At 45.1% G+C, this 25,731-nt stretch overlaps 1 protein-coding gene and 1 long non-coding RNA gene across 6 annotated transcripts in view; one reads left to right on the forward strand and one right to left on the reverse strand.

Annotated features, from left to right (window-relative positions):
• Nucleotides 1-1,863: 1,863 nt before the first annotated feature.
• On the reverse strand, nucleotides 1,864-7,047 carry LOC108449471. The gene is made up of 2 exons (XR_001865626.1): nucleotides 6,965-7,047; nucleotides 1,864-5,899 (listed from the first exon to the last, which is right to left on the reverse strand). It is a non-coding gene; the product is annotated as an uncharacterized LOC108449471 (long non-coding RNA).
• Nucleotides 6,584-25,731, forward strand: part of CAPN9 (calpain 9) — a 33,182-nt gene continuing 14,034 nt past the window's right edge. For 3 of the 5 annotated variants that reach the window (XR_001865623.1, XM_017745520.1, XM_017745511.1), the window contains exons 1-16: nucleotides 6,584-6,848; nucleotides 6,943-7,168; nucleotides 11,678-11,747; nucleotides 12,152-12,270; nucleotides 12,877-13,010; nucleotides 13,363-13,531; nucleotides 14,064-14,147; nucleotides 14,393-14,478; nucleotides 16,278-16,355; nucleotides 19,605-19,765; nucleotides 20,591-20,748; nucleotides 21,390-21,598; nucleotides 22,251-22,287; nucleotides 23,414-23,494; nucleotides 24,001-24,058; nucleotides 24,638-24,702. Coding sequence is in view for 4 of the 5 variants with exons in the window: in XM_017745520.1 (XP_017601009.1) it covers nucleotides 6,956-7,168; nucleotides 11,678-11,747; nucleotides 12,152-12,270; nucleotides 12,877-13,010; nucleotides 13,363-13,531; nucleotides 14,064-14,147; nucleotides 14,393-14,478; nucleotides 16,278-16,355; nucleotides 19,605-19,765; nucleotides 20,591-20,748; nucleotides 21,390-21,598; nucleotides 22,251-22,287; nucleotides 23,414-23,494; nucleotides 24,001-24,058; nucleotides 24,638-24,702 (1,722 nt within the window). In the remaining variant the exon portion in view is untranslated. The remainder of the gene's footprint in view (nucleotides 6,849-6,942; nucleotides 7,169-11,677; nucleotides 11,748-12,151; nucleotides 12,271-12,876; nucleotides 13,011-13,362; nucleotides 13,532-14,063; nucleotides 14,148-14,392; nucleotides 14,479-16,277; nucleotides 16,356-19,604; nucleotides 19,766-20,590; nucleotides 20,749-21,389; nucleotides 21,599-22,250; nucleotides 22,288-23,413; nucleotides 23,495-24,000; nucleotides 24,059-24,637; nucleotides 24,703-25,731) is intronic. The other 2 variants (XM_017745505.1, XM_008643301.2) reach the window with 2 other exon arrangements.

A 25,731-nucleotide genomic window follows, 5' to 3' on the forward strand; every position in this document is an offset into this window, starting at 1 on the left:
GGTGCTAAACAGACCCACCCACTCCTTCAGAAGCAGCTCCAGCCCTGCCACGCAGGTTTGGGAACCAACTTCCCCGGCCAGCGCCGGTGTGGAAGTGTCGGCAGGTCTGAAGTGTGCCGGGAAAGGAGAGCGGTGTGCATGCCGGCGCTAATCCCGGCGCCGCTCCCGCAGCCACAGGACCGCGGCTGATCCCTTCCCTGTCTCCTTGTGCGAAGCTGCCGCCGTGCGGAGGCGCCGCCGCATCGCTGCTCCCGGCTCCCCCGGGGCTGGCCCGGCCAGCAACATTTGGAAATGTTATTACCTTACTGCCCTTTGGTAACCAATCATTCTGGAAGCAAGAGGAGGGGAAAGTTAAGTTTATATCCAGTAATTTTTTTTGCTACAGGAAATAATGAAAGAGCTCATAACTTAAAGTTTCTGGGGTTTCAATAGAGTGGCAAAAGTCAGTCTCCAGGCAGATCAGAACTTCCTGCTCTTCTGTTTTTACTGGATGGTTTTTAAGCAAAGGCTTAAATGCTGCAGTGTTGGGTTCATTTTTATTTTTACTTTGCTTTATTTTTCTACCTTTTCTGTTTTAACTGTAAAATCATGAAATAATAATTTAGCTTACTGCTTGAGGGATAAATCAGAGGAACAGTATTATAAAGCCCAGAATATTCATGATGAGAAAAGGATTAAGATTGCCTTCTGGCAACATACCCTGATGAAAGCCTTTGAAAACCGTAACTCCTCTCATTAAAAAAAAAAAAAAAAAGAAAAAAAGAAAAAAAAAAGAAAATATCAGTGGGTGATCTTAGAGCTATTCTATTGCTCCCAGGAAAAGCTGAGCTCCCTTAGGGGACTGCCTCTGACTCAGGGAGCTGAAGACATACTGCCACTTGGCTCCTCTCCCATACTGCCACGTGGTGTTTCACAATCTTAAGAAAAAGAATAAAAATAATCTTAAAAGCCCTCTTTTGTTTGTAAAACTGCTGCTCCCCCAAAGTAATGAGTTAATGCAGCAGTGTGTGTTTAGCTCTGACAAAAGCCTGGAACAACAGCTCAGAAAGCTGTGGTCTTTGGCTGGGTAAAGCACTTTGATGGCTGTCTAATGATGAGACTTCAGCTGCCAGCACAGATAATGTTGTCCTTACTTACCCAGGCACACAAAAAGATGTTTCACATTTCTGGGTGTGCAAAAGGTGTGGTAGCCCATGGGCTGGGCAAAAAGGGGACAGGCAGAGCAGAGCTGCCTTCTGGCACTGGAGTGCTGTCAGCATCAGGGTAACCCAGGCAAGCTGGGCCGTGGTGGGGGAGCCACCTCATGGGGTCACCCTCCCTCAGGGTGACAGCTCAGCACCCCCTGCCCTCGGCCCTGCAGCATGGCTGGGCCATACCAGCATTTCATAGCCAGCCATGGCAGTGGGCAGTGATGGCAAAGCTGCAGGTGGTGTGAGCACACATTAATCCTGAGACCACATTGGAAACTGATGCCTCTTTAGGAGAAGAACCTATTGCTTTTGCACAGCACAGTGAAAGCAACCAGACTTGTTACATTCACTGTTATTTTAGGATCCTCCCTTGAATGAGATTTTGATATCCTACAATTCCTCCAAGATATTTTTCCCCTTAATCAGCAAAATTTTCAAATGGCACTTCTTAAAAACCCTCCCCTTGATTTCCTGTACCTTTTTACTCATCGCTCTCTACCATTTTTCACCAGGCTGTCCACAACGTTTTGTGGGGCTGTACAGTCCTCAGGTTGTCTTGCAGAACCCCTAAAGCTGACCTTTCTCACCTCCCTTCTTGCTGCCTCACTTCTGCCTTGAAATGAGGGAGAGAAGGGTACTCCAGCCCCTCTGTAGTGAACTGTGTCACCTCCAGAAAAAGTGTGTATAACTTTATTGCCAGAATACAACAGAAAAGTCCTTACAAAAACAGCCCCAAGCTGGGCTCAATTTTATCTGGTCTCAGCTGTTGTTAGAGCAATAGACGTTGTCCCCAGTTAGTAAAGATATGTGCAGGAGCATGTGCAAAGCCTGCCAGGCTGCAAGCCACTGGGCAAAAATCCATGCACTGCATTGAGCCAAAGTAATGGAAAGTATCAGAAACAGCGTGGTTTCATGTGACTGTGACTGTGGCATTTGGATTCAAATCAATGCAAGGTTCAGAGGGTGCCAAGAAGTATGAAATGAGACTAATCTCAGAGACAGAACAAAGATGTTTTATGTAACTTCACACAGATTCGGAGGAGGAAGGACAGAGAGCTGCTGAGTTTCACAGATAGTACCTCCATCCACATAACATCTTTCCTTAAATCTTTGCAAATATAAGGAGAACAATAAAGGCACCTAGACAAAACCAGTCATTTCTCTCAAACACCTGGAGAAAGAGCACAAAAATGAAATATTCTACCCTAAAACAGTCCCTTAGAGAAGGTCAGATGACACTGAAGGGGTTTAGCCAGCAGGCAACAAGCACTGGAGAACATGGGGTCAGTCAGGCCAAAGGCTACAGATAAACCCTCCAATGTTAAACTGTTGACAGGGCAGGAGGTGTAATGACAACAGGGTTATGAAAGACTTAGTCAAGTTGCTGTCATTTGAATAAACAACTTAAATCCTGAATGACCAGAGACTACCTGATGTTAATGGGGAAGGAATTACATAAGTGTGACTCAGAAAAAGCACATGCCAAATGCTGAACAGCAGGGGATGAAAGCCAGAGCTGTAGCATGATGCTAAGCAAGGATGCCAAGGAGAAGTGGAAACCATAGATGTTTCCTACACCAAGCCTTTATGTCACCTTCTATCCCATGAACTATGCTGGAAAGTGAATAAGAGTCTCTTCTAGAATAAAAGCTGTTCAAACCACAGAAAACCAAATCAGACATTCTGCTTTCTTCAAGAAAATAAGAAGTCCATGGAAGTCTGACCCAATAGCAGACAGAAATTACACTGTTCCTGTCAGCAGTAAGTGTGCCTGAGACTCTGCTCTTGGCAGAAGATGCTCACCCTCTGCCAGAGCCACTGCTTCTTCTGCACAATGCCCATCTGGCCCCCTCTGTTGGTGTCCTGGGATGAACAGTGTGGCTTGGCAGGAGGGTGGTGCCTGTGGGCAACTGCAATTGCACTGGTGTTCACACTCCCCGAGTGCTTTGTTGCCGTGGCTGAAGGTAATGGATAAAACTCCTGATGTGTCAGGAACAGGCATTTAATGACAGTACCGGGAAGAAAACCTGGTGTTCAGCTTTAACATATGTTGCCAGCCTATGCATCACTCATGCTGTTATGCTGTCACCTTGAAATCTTGCCTGGTCATGGGGCTTGTAGAGAGATCTCTGCAGTCTGCAGGAGCCTAATGGTGTCCAGAGCAGTCCCACTAGGAACTAATTGCATTTGATCAGACAGCTCTCTCTCGGCCAGCAGCGCTTTCACACGCTGGCAGGCACTCATTCACTGCCTTCACAGACCAAGGACAGACCTGCACTATCACCCCTGCTGGGAGAGGCTTGGTGGGCTGGAAACCTACAGTTCCTGAGACAGTGGAATCATGGAGGAAGGACTCTATTACTCAGTGTGACAAGACATTAGTATTAATACTGTCTTGTATTGCTTAAATGTCACAATATGTCTGCTGTGACAGCATGCCAAATGAAAATGTACAGGGGCTGGTGTCGCAGCCTCTCATCACCTGCGTTCACCTGCTGTTCCAGGGAGTGTTAAAATACACCCTGCTCTTGCTCACTGGGCCAGGAGACCTAAGGAGCAAAGATGTTCGGGGTCAGTGGCTCAAATCCTGCCTGCCACTCTCCTGAGCAAGTAGGATCGTGTTGCTGGTGTTTGTCCGTAAGAGACTATCACAGAACATGTGTTGCATTTTCGTCCCACCCTGAATACCTGCAGAGAACACCAAGTGGCAGGAATAACAAGTCATTTATGGGAAGAAATGCTCTTTCACTGCTTTCAAAAGGGGATTTCATGGTAAAAAAGTAAAACTGCTTAGTCCTTGTAAAACTGTGGAGTGGGGTAAGTATGTAAGTGATACATAGATTTGTTTGTTTCTGCCCTTCCAGAGATGAGCCTGTGACTCTTAACATGTGACAGGCAAGGTATTGTATTTTCATAAGAACTGAAACATTTTATAAGTGTTTTCTGCTCATTCCTATTTTTTCCACCTGGCCTCCCCAGGCACCATCTCTCCTGTGCACTTTTAGTGCCTTGACACCAAGGCTGAAATCTCAGAGACATGAAGTTTCCTGCAGTGTCGTGACATGAAGCAGCAGGGTGAGGAGAAAGGCTCTGCCCTCTGGGAGAAAGGCTACAGCATGAAAACATTTCTTATTGCACACCAGAGTGTTCCCATAGGAAAGAATCTGCCTACATTCCCCTGCAGCAGGAAAAGCACCCATATAGCTCAGCCTACACATGTTCATATGCAGCCGAACTCTGAAAAGAAGAAATTTCCTGAAGTGATCCATGGTTGCTCTTCTTGGGACACAGCAGGTGTGCAGTCTGTGTCTAGGGCACCGAACGTTTCCTTCCCCAGTCAGCATGTTACTCTGGTGTATGAGAATGTGCCTTGGCCCACACAGAGGTGTTGTGGATAAAGTTTCTGGTCTTACTGCTGGCTGAATGTGGGATTTTGGGTACTCCAACCCCTGGGCTTGCATTGGCACTAAAATGCCTTTTACCTGCCTTAACCCCCTGTCTGGGATTCCTCTCACTTGACTGTATGCATTTAATCTGGGCATCTACCCTAAGCTAGTCCATGAGGGTCTGTCTACAGGCAAATGAAAGACACAGTCATTTCCAGAGGGATCTTAAGGATGAGTCCACAGTGAGTCACTTTCTGGAGGTTTCGATCTTCTCATCAGCTGTAGAAAAAGCTGAGGTGAATAACTTGGAGTCTATTCTGCATACCTAAAGTTTGGTCAAATGACAGCCAGGTTTGGAGCACCAGGCCTGCCTTTTCTCACACATTTGGTCAGTATCCATTTATTTGGACAATGGGAACTTGGCTCAGCAGGGAGCCTGTAGACATCAACAGTAGATACAATTACGGGGAATAAACATGGGAATAAGTGCTCTGAAAAAGAAAGCTTTCCTCACAGCACTGCTGTGAAAAATGGCAGAACAGAAAGGAACTAATTCTGTTTCACCTAATTGCTCTCTATAAATCATGTCTTGGCAGCAAGCTCGACTGGTCCACCAAAGGGCCAATTAAAGCAAGGGGAGGCTGAGCGCTGTTTGTACTCAGGGGTGTGTTTCATACTTCAGGAGCTGTAATTTTTTCCTAGAGGGTGGTATCTCTTCCCTTTCCAAGCAGAGAGGAATATCCATGTTGGGCTCTGAGTGTTATTCCTTTAGTGCATCCACGGTGCATTACCTGTCATCCTCTCCAGCCAGTGTTTTATTCTTCAGTGTGAGACACAATGGTGCAGGTGAACGCTAGTTAGCAGAAAAATCACAGAATCATTTAGGTTGGAAAAGACTTATAAGATCATTGAGTCCAACCACCAACCAAGCACTGCCAAGTCTGTCACTCTAAACCATGTTCCTGAGCACAGAATCTGCACGTCTTTTAAATATCCCCAGGGATGGTGACACCACCACTTCCATGGGCAGCCTGTTCCAATGCTTGACAACACCTTCCATGAAGAAAATTTTCTCAGTATCTAATATAAACGACCCCTGGTGCAGCTTGAGGCCATTTCCTCTTGCTTTACTGCTTGTTACTTGGGGGACAAGCCCAACCCCTCACCTGGCTACACCCTCCTTTCAGATGGTTGTAGAGAGCAATAAGGTCCCCACTGAGCCTCCTGTTCTCCGTGCTAAACAACCCCAGCTCCTTCAGCTGCTCCTCGTAAGACTTGTGCTCCAGACCCTTCAGCAGTGGTCAGACGAACAGGTCATGAAACCTGGAAATCAGTGACAAGGACGCATGTATTTGTCATTAAAATCATGTGTTTCAGTGCACACACAGAACTCCTTCAGTGTGTGGCCCATCAGAATCCCTCCTCAGGGTGACATTTTCTAGCGTTGTTCCTGTGTTTGCCCAGGACGTGTCCTGCTCCAGGTCCTCCCCACTAGCCTTGCACACCTCTCCTACGCTCACCCAGCCCTTGTCCTGCCCCCAGCCCTCTGCCAGCAGAGCGGCCATGGCCACGGCCATCTCTTGGCCCTGCTGTCCCTCCTGCATGACGTCCAACGGGGACAACACCTGCCCGCCAGGGCAGCCCTGCCGCAGTCAGGCCAGGCTGCTCTCCCACCTGTGAGAACCAGGCGAGCTCGCACTGCGGCTGCAGCCCACCGTGGGCTCTGCTCAGTTGCCCTGGCTGGGTTCTGCATACCTCGAAGCTATCCTGGCCCCGTGGGACCTCCCGCCGGCCCCTGCAGGGTGGGGAGCGCTGCCGGACCCACGCACACCCTTCCTCGCCCGGCAGGCACGGGGGAGGAGAGGGCACCTCCTGGCCGCTCCCGCTCCGCTCCCAGGCTGTTCGGGGCCAGCCGCCCCCTGGCTGGGTTCTGCATACCTCGAAGCTATCCTGGCCCCGTGGCCCCTCCCGCCGGCCCCTGCAGGGTGGGGAGCGCTGCCGGACCCACGCACACCCTTCCTCGCCCGGCAGGCACGGGGGAGGAGAGGGCACCTCCTGGCCGCTCCCGCTCCGCTCCCAGGCTGTTCGGGACCAGCCGCCTTCCTCTGTTTGCTTTCAGGGTGTTTGTCTCTGGTGCTGTGCAGAGCAGCCGGGAGGTCAGTCTCACACAGCAGCAGCTCAAGGAGGTGAACCGGAGGAGGGCTGGAGGATATTGCCGGGTCCCCCACCCCCCAGTCCTTTCCACCCCCTTTTCGTTCACGAGGCACGTGAGGTATTCTTGCTTCCCTCTCTTTTCCCACCTGTTCTCCTCCTCATTCTGTCCCCACCACCAGCTAAGCCTTCTCTCCCGGGGCTCTCTCGGGCAGGTGGGAGGCAGACATGCCCTACCTGTACCGGGACTCGAAGCCGCGGCCAGCTGCGCATCCCGGGGGTGCCCGTGCCACCCACAGCTCGGGCAAGGGCTACGAGGAGCTGAAGCGGGAGTGCCTGCGCAGGGGTGTCCTCTTTGAGGACTCCGACTTCCCCGCCTGCAACTCCTCTCTCTTCTTCAGTGAAAACCCACCCATTCCCTTCGTCTGGAAGAGGCCTGGGGTGAGTATGCCGTTGTGTTCGTTCCTCCCGTCCTGCCAAAAGTCAGGCAGCGCTGTGCTTCGCGGTTGCACCAAATAACGTGGAGTGTTCGGGGAGATAGAGATGAAGTGTGGGAGTAAACCCTTCCCACCTCAGGGGCAGTGGCACAGGGTTGGGATGCCACCCGCAAAGAGCTCGAGCTGCAGGATGAGAGGGCTGGAAGGCTTCACCCCATGTTTCAGGTGTAGCTCGTTGGACAGACACACTTATGCATGTGTATTATGTCCATGCATAAAGAACTCGTAATCAGCTTCTCTCTTACAGTATTGCCAGACAAAAGATGAAAATAAGAGGGCATGCCGGGAATCAAGGGTAAAATACGTTATGATAATGTTCTAACTGTGCAAAACTGGGTGTTGTTAATGTAGGAAATTCATAATTAATATTAAACTTAAAAAATTAAAACCTTTTAACTTTCAGAGTATAAGAGTCTTACAGGTACTTGCTTACTTCCATCAGGAAACACTGAGATTACGAATGCATGCCGTGGTTACTGAGCCATTCAGCAGTAGCCAAGGTCTCAGCGAGTATCTCTTAATGCATCTTGCATAACAGTCATTAATAACACAGTGAGAGCCTGAAGCTGCACCAGTCACATGCTCTCAGATTACAAACCCAGCATCACTCCAGGTTCCTTCTCCCCACTTCACTGTGTAACTAATAACCACAGAAAAAATGTGGCAACATTTCATTTCTTTGCTAATGAATGATGTTTATTCTGGGTTGGTTTTTTTTTTTTTTTTTTTAATAGTCTGAAAGCTTCTTCCTTGGAAAAAAACTTTTCTTTGGTGATACTGATCCCAAGGGAGAAAAACAACAAAATAAGCTTAAAGAAGGGTTTAAATTATCTTAATTCATAGTGATAGGCATTCAGTGCCTCAGCATCTGGTAGTTACCATAGTGCTGCTACAGAACAGAATTAAAGCTGTTACTCCTGGACCAGGTTCAGTTATGAAAAAAACTGGAGATCCCTACACATGGTAAGTGCAGCTCCCACAGGCACTATCTGTACTTCAAAAAGCCAGGTGGCCTGTGGGGCTGCCCGCCCAGCACAGGAGAGGGCTGTGAGGTGTGGTGTAGAGCGCTGTGGGGCATCAAAAATGCGAGTGGCTGTGATACTAAATCGTAAAGAATGGTTTTCCTTTGGCCAGCTGTTTGTTGCTAGTTTGTCTTTTGAGGGCTTCAGAATAGTTACAATTTGGTGTAAAATGTGGTGGAGAGTTTGTGTGCCCTTGTGTATGCTATGCGGGGGCAGTGGAGAATGGTCTGTTTTCTTCAGGATCTTTGTATGCTGAGCTGGAAACATTTCCAGGATGAGTAAGTTACCTCAAATGGCATCTGCCTTTACACTCCAATTCCCACCCCCCACATTTTTGTGAGCTGCATAGCGAGAAATAAAACTCGGGAGGCTGAGAGGATGTGTAAGGACAGGGTATTAGTTATGCTCTGCTCTGGCTCCTCAGCATTTAAGCTAAATCAGTTTCATCTCTATTATCCATCAGGAGCAGCAGCAAAATAGAGGCACTGTAACAATTTCAATTTAACACATTTTACTTTGCAAGGGGATCACGGACCTGGAGCATGTGCCAGGTGAGTTGCCACAGCTCGGCTGGTGAAGCTGTGGTGCTGGAGAGGGTGAGCACAAAAACATGGCCTCTGTGTAGGGTATCTGTGTTCCACCTGCTTTTCATGGTGACTGGTTTTTCCTGCCTCTCCCACTAGCATTTTACAGTAGCCTGGATGAAGTGTAGCACAGTACATGCAGGTAGTTGCAGGTACAAATAATTTAAATCTTCTGATTTACAATCTATTAGAGATTAATCTTTAGTAATCAGAGTAGAGAAGGCTATCTCATTACTTTGACATGCATATATCTGCATATATGCATGTTTGTAGCAGCATGAGCAAGACCTTCAGCTAGCATTAATCTGTAAATCTCCCACTGCAATCAGTGAGCTACACAGATCTGCACCAGATGAATAGCTGACTTTCTACAAAAGTGAAGTGCTCCAAGATTCAGAAAGACATTTAGTGATTTTGTTTAGCAATCCTTTTCAATTACAAATTGAACCTTTGAAACTGTCGTTTATCAAAATTTTAGAACAATTTGAAGAACAGAAGACTCTTTTCTCATTATATTTCCTTCCCTTTCCTTCTCTTTCCTTCTATCTAAATTCAACTGCTGGGATGAATTCTACAGTTCAGTGTCTGGAAATTTGGATATATAAATTGAAGAATGAAAATAACCACCCCAAAAAAGGAAAGACAAACAGGTTTTACCAATGTCAAATGAGTCTATGGTCTACAGGAGGAAGTAAGAAAGAAATATTTGTAGTGTGAACAGTCACGGGCAACCAGTATGACAGGTTGGGACCAGGCAGAGAAATGTAATCACAGAAACCACCTAAACAATCCCACTCCCAGCCTGTTTTAGGTCTCTGTGCACCCCCTCTAACAGTGAGACAGGCACAGGGATGGAATTTGTTTTCTTTTGGGTTTAAAGAAACACAGCTTTAATGCTGCATCAGGATAGTCATGGGTCACTATGTTTAATCTCTCTGAAGACTGCATGTTCCTACTTCTAGGCAATATCCTTGTGCAGGTGAATCCTTAAATTACTGCGTGCTGTGTGTGAATGCTGGGTTTTGTCCTTTAACGTGCTGAAGGTCCTGATACATTATTATACCATCTGAAAATCCTTTTAAAATGAATATTATTTTTGTAACACACACTCAAAAACTGTAGGATGTGTTTTCTTTTGTGTAGCAAAGAATTGGCACAAGTCCAGTCAACATCCTTTCAATTCCTTTTTATTGATTTTTTTAAAATTCTTTTTGATTGCTTCAGACATAGGAGGCTGAAAACATTTTTCCATATGTCTGATGTGGAGATGTGTGATGAACAATGAGTCATGAATCTAATGTTCAGGCCCATGTCAGTGGAAAGGTTTTTTATCTTGTCCCTTGCTCACACAAAGGGTTTCTTGGTGACAGCTAAATGCACTACTTGCAATGAGAACTACGTCTCCAGGCAGCAATGGTGCTAAAACAAAGTGTGTTGTTGAAGATCAGCTACTTTATCAGCCATTGCTATATCAATGTCTAAAGGCAATGAGCTGTGGTTTTATTGTTCATGCCCAGTGCCAGCAAGAAGGAGTGTATTTAACAAGCAGGCGGGCCAGGTAAGGAGGAGCTGCTGTTTGATTTCCCTTTGCTCCATTCTCTGGGGACATGCGGTAGCTCCTCCCCGGGGCACCTGTGGCTGAGGCACAACCTGGCCACCACCCCCTCCCCAGCAAAGGCAAAACATATGCAAACCAGTTTCCTCCTGAATGTTGCCTCTGCAGGGGCAGCTTGGCAGCAGCAGTGCTGGTTCACTGAGGAGAGTGCCCTGGCTCCAGCAGTGGCCAGCAGCAGATACTTCAGCAATGAGTGCAGGAAGCTGAACAAAACTGTCAATATTCTGTCTTATGGTCTAAGAAAATGCAGTGATATCAATGCAAAGCAACTCAATTTCATCTAGGCAAATGCAGGGATTAAATGACTGAATGTGCTCTTCTATTTCCACACTCCTCCCCCCCCGCCCTCGATTAATTTGTTTCATTTGCCACTTAGGCAGAAGGATCTGCTTCATGCCGTAGGGTCTGCAATAATGTGTCAGGGCAGACTGATTAACTGCAGGCATATTTACCCAGTAATATATTAGATACTCTCCTCTCGCCTTTTCTATTCGGTTCAATCAATTACTTTCAATATACAGTTCATGGGAAAATGGAAAAGAGAAGAATTCCTGCCACATTTATTGGTTTGTCACTGTAATTTTTCTATGCATCCATGGTACTAGTAATTGAACTAAACCAGTTAAATGAATGCTTGAGAATTGCTGTAATGCCACCATGAGCACCAGTCCCTCTGACCACACAGGGGTGGGTAGTGTTAGCTCCTCCTAAAAATTAACAGGACTGAAAGCTGTCTTTGTTGTTTGCTTATTTGAGGAGGAAATGGTCTCATGGTTGTCAGACACTGTATGTTCCAGGTATGACATGCAAATAAATAAAAGGCTTAATAGTTCGGTTAAAAGTAAATTGCCAATTTTATTTTTTTCAGCCATTGGAGGAAAGCAAGCAAATAAAAAGCCCTGTTAACAGGGGCTGCGGCCTGACATCAATCTTCTGGATGAGTTTGTTCTATGATATCCTAACAATTGCCTACAGATGAATAAAGAATGCCAGCCTTTCATTAGCAGCCAACTAATTATGAAAAAATGAGGATAGTTGATTCTTTAATTGCTCTACACTGTAATTAATTAGCAAGGATTCCCCATCTCATTCTTTGTGGTGGCAACACTGCTGCGGGATAATATAGCTCATGTGGCACACAGGGTTTGTCAGCACTGGTGCAAGTCTGGTTCAGAGTGATGGTGATATTCTCCTGGCACATTCTAAGTAATTTCTCTGTCTCACTGTTGTAGGACATTGTCAAAGACCCCAAGTTTATCCTTAGCGGAGCCACCAGAACTGACATTTGTCAAGGGGATCTTGGTGAGTGATTCCCCTTGGGTGGATGTGTTCATGTCTACACACTGTGAGGAGCAGCAGGCATGTCATCACACGAGGGGATGAGCAGTGAAGGTGGAGGTCCTGCCCAGGCTCATCTGGCCCACAGCTACTTCCTGGATAGCTCCTTCCCATCCATGCCAGGGACCATCTTGGTGCAGTGGGATTCAGGATCAGGGAAGGATCTCCACTCAAGGGCACTGTGAGCCCAAGGGACTCTTTTGTCTACCAGCACTTCCAGATGGAAGCACAGTCTGCCCTGGCCAGGCAGGGACACCCTTTCTGGGGACACGCAGGCTGTCTTTTGGATTTCAGGGGAAGTGGCAGCTAACTGTCATAACATCTCCTTCGGCCCCTTATTCTCCTCTTTTCCCCTTCTCAATCCACAGGTGACTGCTGGCTATTAGCAGCCATAGCTTCTCTCACACTGAATGAAAAAACACTAGCAAGAGTGGTGCCACTGGATCAAAATTTTGGGCCAGATTATGCTGGAATATTTCACTTCCAGGTAAGGTGAACATCTGTCACAGCATGAACACATCTCTGTCTTCACATTTCACGTTCTATTTTGCAGTGAGGTTGCCAATATTGCAGAGGAGACACTGAAAAAATATGGATTGTTGAGCTTACACTGTTGTTCGTGTTTTGAGAAACAAACTGGAGGGCTATGTCAGCCTCATACAGGCACAAACACAGCCACTCCTGTTCTGTGAACAGATACATGGCTTTAGAAATCATTTCACATTTTCCTGGGCACACAGACCTCACTTAGGGTATAATTCCTTAAAGGAGTTGAACTGGGATCTGTAACACCTGTGTGTCCTAAAGGAGTCTCGAATCATGTGGTGAACACTTGTGTAGCTACGTGAGTGACATTATCCAGACAAGGAGCTACAGTACAGGTCTACACATTTAGTCTTGGTGTTTTCTTAAGATAGATTACCCTTCCTAGAGAGCAGCCTTGTATGGCAGTACGGGAACAAATTATTTATATGTCTTCTAATCAAGCCTATGATTGTCACTAACTTGCAATTAGAAATGCTGGGACACCAGAATCCTGCTCTCGGGAAATGTCATGCTGTCAGCAAACTCATGCCCCATCCTTTCTAAACAGTTTTGGCAGCACAACGAGTGGCTGGATGTTGTGATTGATGACCGATTACCCACCTTCAAGGGCCGGCTGGTTTTCCTGCACTCAGCTGAACTCAATGAATTTTGGAGTGCCTTACTGGAAAAAGCCTATGCCAAGTAAGTCCCACTGCACATACATAATCTGCTATTGGTACATACATTATTCACAATTTGTTCATATGTTATTCACAGTCCTAGTGAGCAGCTTCTAGCATTTGCTGCTGCCCTTGCCAACTTGACAACTAGCACTAAAGAAAGAAAAGCCCCAGGCTTTAAGGATATGGAGAAACGGATTAATTAAAAATGCAACTAAAAAAAAAGCAGAATGACCCCAATACTCCTGCTTGGATACGCTCTGGGGTACTTCTTTTGACTTCAGTGTTATTGCTGCAATTCTACACGTGTGCGAGAAAGCTCTCAAACGCAGGTATCTTGAAAGCAATTCTCACAGTCAGCATGTGTTTTCCAGGTTGAATGGCAGCTACGAGTCTCTGAAGGGTGGCAGTACAATAGAGGCCATGGAGGATTTCACTGGGGGTATAGGAGAAATGTATGATGTTAAGGCGGCTCCTGACAATTTCTATGAAATCCTAGAAAAAGCCCTGAAAAGATGCTCAATGGTGGGCTGCTCTATTGATGTGAGTAAGAAATGTGGTCTCAATTTCTCAGTGCCCTCAGGCATCTTTGGGGTTCAATGTTTTCTGGTTTGAGTTTCACTTTTTCTCCTGATGAAGATTTGCTGCTTGCAAAGAGTAGTTAAATTTTTATTGAACTAGGCAGTGTGATACTCAGCTGGCTGATGGGACCCTTCACCACCATCACTGTCCATCAAAGTATTTTAACAAGAAATGAGACCATATCAACACCTAATCTCAGTCTGAGAGTTAAGAGTGGGGTCCTGGAAATGTAGATGGTGCTGAAACAAAATCACAGGGGCAGAGGAGGAATTCCACCCTGGAATTTTTGCTCTGGGTGAACAATGTTTAAAACCCCCCCTGTTGTTTCCTAAAAGGGCACCATTGCACCATGGTTGAGCAGAAAGACAAGTTTCCTGTTTGTAGTACTGGTTAGCCACTGGTTAGCCTTGTTCTTGGAAGGGACCAGGTGGCACCTCTTGCCAATCTCACTGTGAGGAGAAAAATTAATTCACATTTTTTTCCCCTGTTCCAGACCAGCAGTGCTGCCGAGTCAGAAGCCCGAACCCCTTTTGGCCTTGTGAAAGGCCATGCTTACTCTGTGACTGGTATTGAGGAGGTACGTCAGCGACGCGGGGCAAGGAGACACCTGGGGAAAAGATAAGGGAGTGTCCCCTCAGTCTCAGGTGACAAGGGAAGTTATCCTGGGGAAGCTGTCCAAATTCCCATCCACCTTTTCCTCGCACATCTGCTGTGGCAGTCTGTGCCTTTTGCCCAGCTGTTAACGCCAGCCTCTGCACACTGGAGAAGCCTTGCTCCCTAGATCCCCACACTTGATATTTTCTCTATTTCCTTCTTCCCCAGGTGAGCTATCGGGGCCGGCAAGTGCAGCTCATAAGGATAAGGAACCCCTGGGGGCAGGTGGAGTGGAGTGGCCCTTGGAGTGACAAGTGGGTGCACTGTCCTGTACACACCGGCCTCACAAAGGCCAAATCCCAGCTTCTGCTCCACAGCTAGCATCCTGCATCCCCAGCTGCTCCACAGGAAATTAAACCAGGAGTTTGCACATGCCTAACAGTATTACTGCCCTACAACATCTCTCCCTCAGCATATTCAAAGCAGCGCAATGCAGGGATGCTGTTGAAGTTGTTTAGCCTCCAAAACCTAGCACTAGCAGAAACCGTGCATTAATATAAATAAGTTAATTTTAATACACTCCCAATTGTAAACATTATACATTTGGAGTGATTTTTTTTGTTAAATTTTTGCGAGCCTGTTGCTGTAGTACTTGTAACACAACATCCATACTTTGTCCTACTACAGACAAACTGAAACTGATATTGTATTACCCCCTCTAAATAGCTTGTGTGTCTCTATTTATTTGTTTATTGTTTGGGGTTTCTAAGCACATCAGGAATAATGTATTAATGATAATGTATGACCATTAAATGAGACCCTCTCCATGTGATACCTGCTTAAAGTTGTGGAAGGACCCAAACTCACAACAGGATTGGCCTGAAAACTAGTCAGGGTTTACTACCAAAGGTAAACAAAGTGCAAACAATACAAAATTTTAAAAATTACATAATTAAAAAATCAACACTACATTCCTCTCCAGTATAAACTTTTGCACGTATTTTTGCACAGATGCATTGTTTCATTTTTGTTTCACCTTTTCTACTTCTATTTTTTTATTCACACAGATGCAGAGGAGAGGAACCATAACCTGCCTGACCCTTTAATATTGCTGAAACATGTAATCATTTGTAGGACTACTTTAAATTTCCCTATGCTTATCATGACTCAGAAGTAAATTAAATATGTCCACATCAGCTCAGATCCTTTGTTATCTTGAAGAAAAACATGGATAATTGACATGTATAATGAGTTCTTAAATCTGAAAAAGATGGAGAGATTATGATCAGGACAGGCATCTGGCAGTTTATGCTGTTCATCAAAAAGGCTGTCTCTGCAAAGCAGAGCTCTGACTCTGCACTCGGGAGGCTTTCTGGAACTTAAGATGCAGAGGGGCTTGCAGATCAATACAGGAGTCTGTATTAACATTCTGCAGTGGTTGCTGGAATTAAAAACCACAACACAAGGTGCCTGCTACTCCATAAGTTTATTATGTCAAATTGGAAATGCAGTAGGGCACTTCCAGGTTTTCTGAAAAGCTTTATCAGTTTTTTGTTTGGTTTTGATATGCCACAGCTGTAGTTGATGAGGTGACTAAAAAGGAGGCAAAGACTTTACCTGGGGCCGCAGTTCCTCCACCAAATCTCTCTGTGTAGGGGAAGGAGCCTACTCAGTTCCCATTGACTCAATTTTGAAAAAAATCTGGCCCTAAATTAGCAACAAGTGTAAAAGAGAAGATGGTGCTACAGATGGAATACAGATTTAAGGAGAGGGTTGACTTACCAACATCTTGAGGTTTACCAATAGCCCTATTATATCCAACCCAAACACCTGAGAGCAGTCCCAATGTCAGTAACTCACATTAGGACCACTCTAGAGCAGCTTTGGGATCTTTGGCCTGGTGCTGCTTTCAGCTACATTAATTTGGTCTCTGTGACCATGAGTGCCAGCAGGATCAGGAAGCCTCTTGAAAGCATCTGTGTTTGTGTAAGCAGCACAAATAAAACACATATGAGAGAAGAACAGCCTGCTGTTATGTCCAGCCAGTCATTCTGAGCCAGGGAAAATTAATTGTCACATACCTGTCATAAAGCTTGGTTTTGTTTTCCTGCAGCTCTCCAGAGTGGCGCTCAGTCAGCCCATCGGAGCAGAGACGCCTGTCTCAGGCAGCACGGGATGATGGAGAGTTCTGGTAAGCCACAGGTTTTTAAAGTGTGTGACTCTGATCAGAAGTCAAGGTGCAAGTGGCCGAAACAAGCAACAAGGAAGAAGCCTCTGTGTGAGGAAATTCTCAGTTTCTGCCTAAGAGAGGGCCGGTAGAATGCTCACTTCGTTTTCTGTGTTTCATGCGTGCCCATATCTGTTTTAATAACAAAAGCCCTCTGAAATCAGCTTAGTTAATGGCATTGGTATATTTCAAATAGTATTTGAAATATATTTGTGTGTCTCCCATGAATGTAGCACCCTTTAAATCCTTCCCATGAACAAAGGCAGGATATACAGAAGGGAGCATTGTATGGCACTTGCATCAACTATGAAATGCCTTCAGGGTTGATGCTGGGCATGCACTGGAAGAGAATGAGTCCTGAGAAGCAATACTGCTAGTTGCATGAAGTAAAAGAGCACCAGGATATGTGTGAAATTGTGGAAAAATTGAAGAAAAAATGAAATGAAATGAAATGAGAAGGAAAAAAAAGAAACTAACATGGTGGAAATTGCTTTAGAAGTGTGATGTGTTCTTCATGCCAAATTAATGATCTCAGGCAAAGCATGTTTCCCTTTGTTCCCCCCCCCCCCCCCCCCCCCCATATCAACCATGCTGTGCTCTGGTGACAATGTGTCTGGTCACATTTTCTCGGCCCAGATGCTCAACTCTTTTACACAGAGGTAAATCTAGAGAGGTATGCAATGGAGCTATTCCAGATTTTACCTGCAAGTTAAACCAAAGTTCAACTTCATGCCTGAGAAGTTATTTGAGATAGACAATGCAGCACTTTAAGTTACACAAAATTATTTATCCCAAATTTTCGTAACTGGAGGGAAGTAATTCCAGTGGCTGTTCCATTACTCTATTTTTATATAGGATATTTTGAGTTGTTTTGCTATTGATGTTGCAAATGCTTTAGGACATTTCCAGTTTCTCCAAAAAGCTTTGTGTTTGTTTGGGTTTTGGGTTTGGTGGTTTTTTGTCTGGTTTTAGCCTGGCTACAGCTGGAGCTTATCTGATGAGTGTAAAGGAGACAAAGACTTCACATGGAACTCAAGTAATTCCAGCAAATATCTCAATACAGGGCCTGACCGTGTGATGGAGGTAAAAGTCTGCAAGTAGGCATCAGATGAAGAGTGAAATTAATGAAAAAAATCTCTTTTTAGTCCCTTTTGTTCTTTGGACTTGTGAGAACTGAAAAAAATCTTCATGGTAACACGTTGAGGGCCTTCTGACCTCATTAACTACCCCAGAGATATTTTGCCTACTTACTAGCAGTTCAGACTGGTCTTGTCCAGGTGCTTGTAATAGATGCAAAGGGGCATCCTGTTGTTGGCTAAGAAACCAGCTTCTCACTCACCCTAGTGCCTTCCCTCCTAAAATCACAGGGTCAGTCTTCTTTTCCCTTCATAAGTACAAACGCAGAACAGCTCTAGGGAAATCAGAACAGGTGTTTTACCTCTTAGAAGTCAAATCTAATCTGTAAAGTGTAACCCCTTCCTCTGCTTTGCAGCACATTTCCAAAGAGCCCAAAATTGTTCAGTGTGGCCAGGAAACCAAGCCATTTAGAGACAGATTTTGCTATGCTGCCCCTGCTTTAGTGTCCTGAGCCTCAGAGTGAAAATTAGCAGTGCCTAGGGCTAGCAATATCTGGGAATAGCCGACAAGAAAGGACAGAGCTCAGAAAAAAAAACTCTGCTGTTTCTTTCCACACCAAAACCAACTTGTAAAATGTCCCATAGCAAATGTAAATTAATACCACTACAGACATCTATCTGTGAGGAAGAAAATATCTATCTATGAGGAAGAAAAATGGAACTAGCTGTGTTGGATGAGGCACATGGGGGGCTAGCTGGGTCCTATCTGCCACTGCCACAGATAAACTTGCATCTTGTTTTTGCTTTTGCTCTCCTGCTACTCCCTTTTGTTGTTAGGCATCAGCCACAGGAGGAAAAGCATAGTTATAGAAGCTTGTATTAGGGAGGAGATCAATTTCTGTGTGTTATTTCTATGGCTCGGGGGGTCGGGGGGGGCTCTTGCAGATAGCAATTCAGAGCAGAGAATGTATCTGGATGACAAATTGCTCTCACAAAGGCCTAATGCATCTGCTCTTTTACAGAGGGACATTCAGCCTACCAAGGCTACCCTCAGGCTTGGAGTAGATGTGCCTCTTGTCCTTGTGGTGTGCACCATGCAAGCTGCTGTCTCTTAGACGGCTTCTGTGCAGTTTCCTTGTGCACGGGGCTGCACCCAATGCCCAGTGGTGCATGGCTCTGGCTGTCCCTTCTCTTGGCTGTTTGCTGAATCCTGAACTGACTCCTTGGCCAATGGGACTATTGGTATTTTTTGTCCTTGTACTTGCTAGATAAAATCTCATGGCATATCTGCTTCTCTGTGTGCTGAGCAGGCTAGTTTCAACCAGCCCAGCCTAGTAGCTCAAAACTACCCATATTGTGGCATTTGCTCCCTCATTCCCATTGCCATGTACATGTCTCCACCTTGGGCGTAAGATATGTGCAGTGCAATCTGTGGGGCAGAGTAGCAGGCAGCAGTGTCTATGCTACCTTCAAGGGCAGGTTAGAGACATTTCTCAAGTCCAAACACACTTTATCGCTCATGTTTGGTGTATATTTTTCCTAGAACAAGGTCCCAATCACCCATAAGGGAGGGGAGGGTGAGCAGCTTGAGCCTAGGAACCTTAGCAGAGAGACAAATGTTACTTTAATTGCAGTGCAGACAAGTAATCATACCATGGTTTGACTAATCCATCAGCATGTGTCCCTGGTAGTGCTATCATTGTGGCTGACATTGAACACACAGGTGATTTATATGTTGACTTAGCTCCTGCACGTGCCAGACAATCCTTTGGTTGGGTATTTGGCAATGCAGATGCAGCCATTAAAGCCAGGATGGTGCTGGTGAAATAACACTTTCTACTGTAGGTTTTGTGCCTGTGGCACTTCTATTTAGTCTTATACTCAATTGTAACTGAATGAAAGAAAGGTGTAAGAGATGTCAGAATGAGATGCAGACAAAAAGGATGCTTGTGCTTTACACCACAGTGAGCGAAAGCTAGTTTCTCTCCTGCTGTACACTTCCATATATCCATGGTCACCAAAACTACTCTACATGAACTGGTGATCTGGCCCTGGGACTCTGGGAGATAAATACTTCTGCTAGGTATCCTTCACTAAAATGAATGGCTGCCTGTTCCTTACCACCTCTTTTGCTCAGGATGAAATTTGAAGACTTCAAAGTACATTTTGACAAAGTTGAGATCTGCAACCTGACTCCAGATGCCCTGGAAGACAGCACTGCCCACAAATGGGAAGTGACCATTCACCAGGGAAGCTGGGTCCGGGGTGCGACCGCAGGAGGATGTAGAAATTTCCTAGGTAAGTACATACAGTTTGAAAATGAGAAGCAGGCACTGAAGTCTTTATCCACCCTCAGCTATAGCTCTTCAGGAAGGAGCTCTGTAGCCAGAACAGTGGGTGCAGAACAGTTCAGCTGACAGGAACCAGCCAAAGGGACAAATGAGGAAACTCAAACCATGGGCTTTAAGAGTGCTGTACTTTAAAGATAAGGCTATTCTGTGACTGGCTTTTTTGAATGAACAAACCAGCAATGAACAAAGGGATAAATGCTCATATGGTCCCACTTGAGACTTTGTGGTAAAAGAGTTGCTTTTTTTGCTCTCAAGTTCATTGGATCTGATTATGCCTTAATGACATTTGCATGAGCAGGACTAGGTTCAAATAAGCCAGTTAAACTGCAGCAGCAAGTGTAAAATTAGACTAAAAGCCCAGCTTCGCCAACATATTTAGGTGCCTCTGAAGCTGTGCCATGGATCTGAACTGTGTTACTGCAGACTGGCACCAGCACTATGTGATCATTGTGGCTGTGTACTTTTAACAAAATTTCATCTGACAACTTCATTTAAACCATGGTAACTTAATAAGGTACCAGGTCTAAAATCTTTTCTACACGTTGTTCCATGAAGGACTTCGGGATTTGACTTATTTTTTGCAAAGCTTATTGGAAAGAAGTATAACAACTAATGGAAAAACTAAGTTTGCGTGAAACCTCAGCTTAATGGTCTTTTTTTAGTTTGTTGATTTTTTTTTTTTTTTTTTTTTCTTTGTGTTTTTTTAGTAGTAGTAGTAGTGATGGTTTATATTCTGAGTCAAGAAACTCTGTGGTGTTCTTTACATTGGCAGAGACTTTCTGGACAAATCCACAAATCAAGCTACATTTGACAGAGAAGGATGATGGACAAGATGACTGCACATTCATAGCAGCACTGATGCAAAAGGGTCGCCGTAAACTCAAGAAGCTTGGAGCTGAAATGCTGACCATTGGCTACTCTATTTATGAGGTACTCCTTGCTGCTACAGCACAGGAGCTGCACTATTGGTATTTGGAACTTTCTCAGGGTTTGTATCCCTGCCAGTCTTCATGTATTTTTATGGCCCTTGCTCTTAAAATAATCTTCTCAGTTGCATCAAGCCCCACGGAGGATGGAATCCTCTCAGAGGAGAATTTAAGACTCCCCACAGGGCCATGGATTCCTAGGACAGACCCCTCAGCCCCATGATTCTGTCACCCCCTGCCTGGCTCACAGAGAGGGAATGTTGCTTCTTCTGAGCATCCTGGGGCACATCACACACAGATGCCTGTTCCCAAGTGAGGCTGAAATTGGCAAATCTGTTGTCACTACTCTGTGACACCCCATCTGGGATGGTGGTGCTTAATGGCAGGGAATGTTTAAGTAGGAAGACAGTGTCCCAGAGTACTCTGAGACTGCCTTCTGGGTGGGAAGGGGCACTGGTAGTGGGTCTTTGCTATAAGGTGGGAGCTAAATTGCTATAAGCACCTGGGAGAGGGAATGAGAGTCAGGATCACAGCCTGGGGTGATGCTTGTGCCAGGCAGAATTTGGCTCTGTGATTAGGAAAGAGGTGAGTATGGCCTTCAGCCCACCCTGGACAGTGCAGCACTTCCTTTTTTTCCCCTCCTAGAGCCCTGGCAGAGATGGACACTTGGGCAAAGACTTCTTCAGGTACCACCCCTCCAAGGCCAGGAGCAAAACCTACATCAATTTAAGGGAAGTATCCCACCGATTCAAGCTGCCACCGGGTGATTACATTCTTATTCCAACCACGTTTGAGCCACACCAGGAGGCAGATTTCTGCCTGAGGATCTTCTCTGAGAAGAAGGCCATCACTGAGTAAGTCAGCAGCAAGATTTGGGCCCTCCTGTGCTCCCTTGCACATGGGGTTGTTGGCTGCTGGGGAGAGTGTGGCTGCCAGGCACTCAGCCCTACTGCAGAGCTCTGGCAAGGCAAACTCCTGATTGTTTGGGGGTTTTTTTGTATTTGCTCATTTTTGCTAAACCTGACTTTATTTTGAGAGGAGTTGAGAAGGTGGGGAAATAGGGTGTGCCGTGATGAATCTGCTGGAAGCTTGACAGGGAAGGGCTGCTAGCTGCCTGGCACTGTTAGGGACTCTGAATACAGCAGTGTTTGCTTCCTGTTTGTTTCCTCCCGAAGTTTGTCCAAAAGACAATTTTATGTTTAAAAAGGGTGCTGAGGCAAAAATGTGTTCACAATGAATAATGAATAAAGGATGAGTTGAATTCTTTAGCAGATGACATGCACAGCTGTGTCCTCCCTAAATCCTGCCTAATGTCTGTTTTAAGGGCTTATACCAGAATTTAAACAGTGCAAAAGTCTGATTATTTTTAAAATTTTAGCTAAACATAACCCGTTAAGTAAAAAAACCTGTTTTATCATTCACCTGGAGAAAAGGTAATAAGCAAGCTTCCACCCCAAGCAGATGTTGAATACCTTCAGATACCAAATAAGGTTTTGTTTTCTCCAGGGATCTAGATGAAAACGTTGCCATTGATCTCCCTGAGGTAAGTCTACAGAGTTAAAATAGCAAGAGAATAGCTCAGCAGAAGCCGGCACACATTGCTTTTACTGTCTTTGGCTAAACCACGTTCATTTCACAGGAATGTTACACAATTGCCAGCTTTGTGTATGTCGCTGAAATGCTAAGCTCTGCTGAATATGGTAAAAGAGCTGTAACAATGAAAATCATAATTGTTAGGCTTCACATCCCCTTGAAGGCAGTCAGTGCCAGCCAGCACGAGTGTTGGGTGTCAGCCACCACGTGGGAAAGCACCACCCATTAGCACTGGGGTGCCACATGGCTGTTCACATCTTTTAAAATGTTATTTATCACCAAAAAATAAGAAGCAAGAGAATGTCTAATAGACCTACATTAATTTTGCGTACAAGTATCTTTATTTTACTTCTCAGTATCCACAGGACTTGAGAGGGAATGCTTACACATGCACATGCCTACTGAAATGATTGAATTCTTTTTGCTTTTGAATGGCTTGGTCTGCCTGCTGAGCACTAATTGCAGCTGGGTCTGAGTCAGCTCCTGTTTAAGTGTGTTTAAGTGTGTCGCTGGAAATAAGCTATTAATTGTGGTGTGCCTTTCCATGGAAACAAGCTAAGCCAAGATCTCATTTATCCCTCTTTAATAAAATTCTTCTCCAGGGTCCAGCTAACAAGGACATCTTCATTTCTGAGATCTCAGGGCCATGTTCTGTAGCAAAATAAATCTGTGCTGGGTAATATGCTGAAGTGCAGCCACCTCTGGCTGGTGCTCTCAAGAAGCACCAGGGGTCCCAGGATGATGCCACAGGAGGGAACTCAATAGAGCTGTGGCTGTTGGAAGTGCAGGGAAACAGAATGGTGCAGGGTGGGATGAGAGGTGTTTTCCAGGATGGCTGCTCTTGTTTTTTACCAAGGCAATGGCACACTACACACTTGTCCAGGTGAAGGAAATGAGAGGGTGAGACTCCCCTCAGACAGAGAGATGGCTGGGAGGCCTCTGATCTGGCACAGTTCAGGAGCATGTGTACCCTTATTTTAAGATATACAGTGGTCCGGGGTGCACAGAGGGGCTGTTTGCAGGAGAAGTGTCATGTTTTACAATTCTTATAAGGACTTGTGTGGTTGGTGTTGCAGCCTCTACACCCAACCCCAAGCCCACAAGAAACTGAAGAAGAAAAGCAGTTCCGGGCACTGTTTGAGCAGATTTCAGGAAAGGTGAGTGCAAAACACTTTGGGTCAGAGCAAGATGTAGAAAGAGGGGAAACACTTCTGCTCCCACCCAGGGCCACGTGAAACAAACCCAACGTATTTTGGGAGTACGTTTAGTTGTAGTGTGTTGTTTGGGCACCAGATGTCACCATGCCTTATGGCTCGATGGATAAGGGTGCAGTCCCTTGTGAGCAAGCAGAAGGACCAAAGCTAGAACTCAAGCTCTGAAGGAGCCTACCTGGTATAATGTTCAGCTGCAGTTGATTTTTCTTTGAATCAACAGCTCCCGCTTGAGATGTCCTTCAGACAGACTTATGCACAGCAGCACTCCTGTATTTTTCCAGCCCTTTAGTTTTCAGCCTTTTCTGGGTTTTGTATGATTCTCTTTTGCTGAGTTGCAATAGAGTACAGATGAGTGATGTTTGTGTTTTCTGAGGTTTTTGGTATGTCTGATTACAGAAACATTCAAGTAACAGATGCTTCCCTTTTTTTTTTTTTTTTTTCCCCTGCAGGACATGGAGATATCTGCAGAAGAACTTGAATATGTTCTGAATTCTGTATTAAAAAAAAGTAAGTGCTGACAGCTTCCAAGTTAAGGGCTGTATAGCACTTTATAAAAGCTGCCATTAAATTAATTTACCTATAGAAAATTAAAGGCTGTCTTACGACCCCCACCTAGTGTCCTTGAGCCAGCCAGGGCAGAGCCAGGAAAGCATTTGGTCCATGGTCTAACCACAAGCTTGCCCTGCCTCCAGCATGATCCATGTCAGTTCAGTGAGGCCAGCTCCCTATTGCGCTACCACTCTGCGGTGGAGAGACTGGCACTAGGCTGGGACTTTAAAGACCTGGATGTAGCTCATGATCCTGCTACAGGCCCTTTGTACAGTGGGAAACCTGACACTCTCTGAACCTCATCTCCTGATTTACAAAGCAAAGACAGTATTTCTGGTCATGTCTCCAGTAAATGCCTCTTCTGTCTGGACTGAGACTTCTCTGTAGTGAGAGCTGCCTTCATCTTCCAGTGCATGGGTCCTCCCACAATGAGAACTAAGAGTCAGCTATCTCTATTCATGAATCCTGTTTTCTACTTTCAGTTTATAAAAGACAGCTTTGCCCAATGATTTCTTTCCTATTGTTGTTCTTTTTCAGCAAAGAACATAAAATTCAAGAACTTAAGTCTCATTTCATGCCGAAATATCATTTCTCTTATGGATGTATCCTTTCAAATAAGTGCTTGTGAGGCTAAATGAAGAATGAGTATAGTTGTCCATAACATTATATGTTGTAGATGACAGAGATGGATTTGGTAATGTCATGGCAGATCACTACCCAAAGGAAACAAAAAGACATGACCGTTTTATCCTGATCTTTATTTTAGAAATTTAGAGTTAGGAGTTTCAAGACAAACTGTTTTCTATTGCAGACTTACAGGCAGATGCTTTAATACTGAGCACATTTAGAAGGAAATCTCAAGCTACTTCTGTATAGAACCATGCATTTTTCAAGCTGTGGTTTATTTGAAGGAGACCTAGAGGACAAAGCTCCAGAGAAGTCTGTTGTCTGGAGAGCTAAACTCACCAGACAGAGTTGTACATGCAAGTTATGGGTCAGAAATTAGAGATCAGCAGTGGTGAAAATTGCTGATATCAAAGCTCTTTTTTGACAATCAGTTTAAAAACTGGAAAATCTGGTCTTTCAGCTAGTTCCTGGGACTCCAGGAAACAGACATGTGGGTGAGAGTTGTCTGTCCAAATTTAGGCATTTGTGGTGTAGGCGTCTACATCTAAGCTAGATTTCTAGACTTCCTTTGTAGATAGTGAAAGGGGTGGTGTGATTAATTGTTCTGGATGTACCTAACTGAGGCATGCTAAATGACTGCTCAGACATCAAGTGAGGTGAATCACAGCTCTGGTGATTCTTTCCCACCAGATTTGTCCTTTGCAGAGTTCTGGTCCCTGCTGAGTTTGCTTAGCATGGCTTCTCCTTGGGTAGAGCTGGTTTTGCAATATGCTTTCCCAATAAACAGTTTTGTTACACATGAGACAAAACAGTGCTACCAAGGCAAGTATCTAATGTTTGGTTTATGTCTTGCTTGTTCAGCTGAGATGTTCTTGTCTTTTGCTTTTGTTACTCCAGTCCATGACAGAGGTAGCATTCACTCGAACACTTCTAAGAGAAAATCAAAACAGTCAAAATTTTATCCTGTTAAAGCTAGTTCGTAATACTAAAATTCTGTGCAGATT

This window comes from Corvus brachyrhynchos, unplaced genomic scaffold, assembly GCF_000691975.1.
Source record: "Corvus brachyrhynchos isolate BGI_N302 unplaced genomic scaffold, ASM69197v1 scaffold70, whole genome shotgun sequence".
Lineage (NCBI taxonomy): Eukaryota > Metazoa > Chordata > Aves > Passeriformes > Corvidae > Corvus > Corvus brachyrhynchos.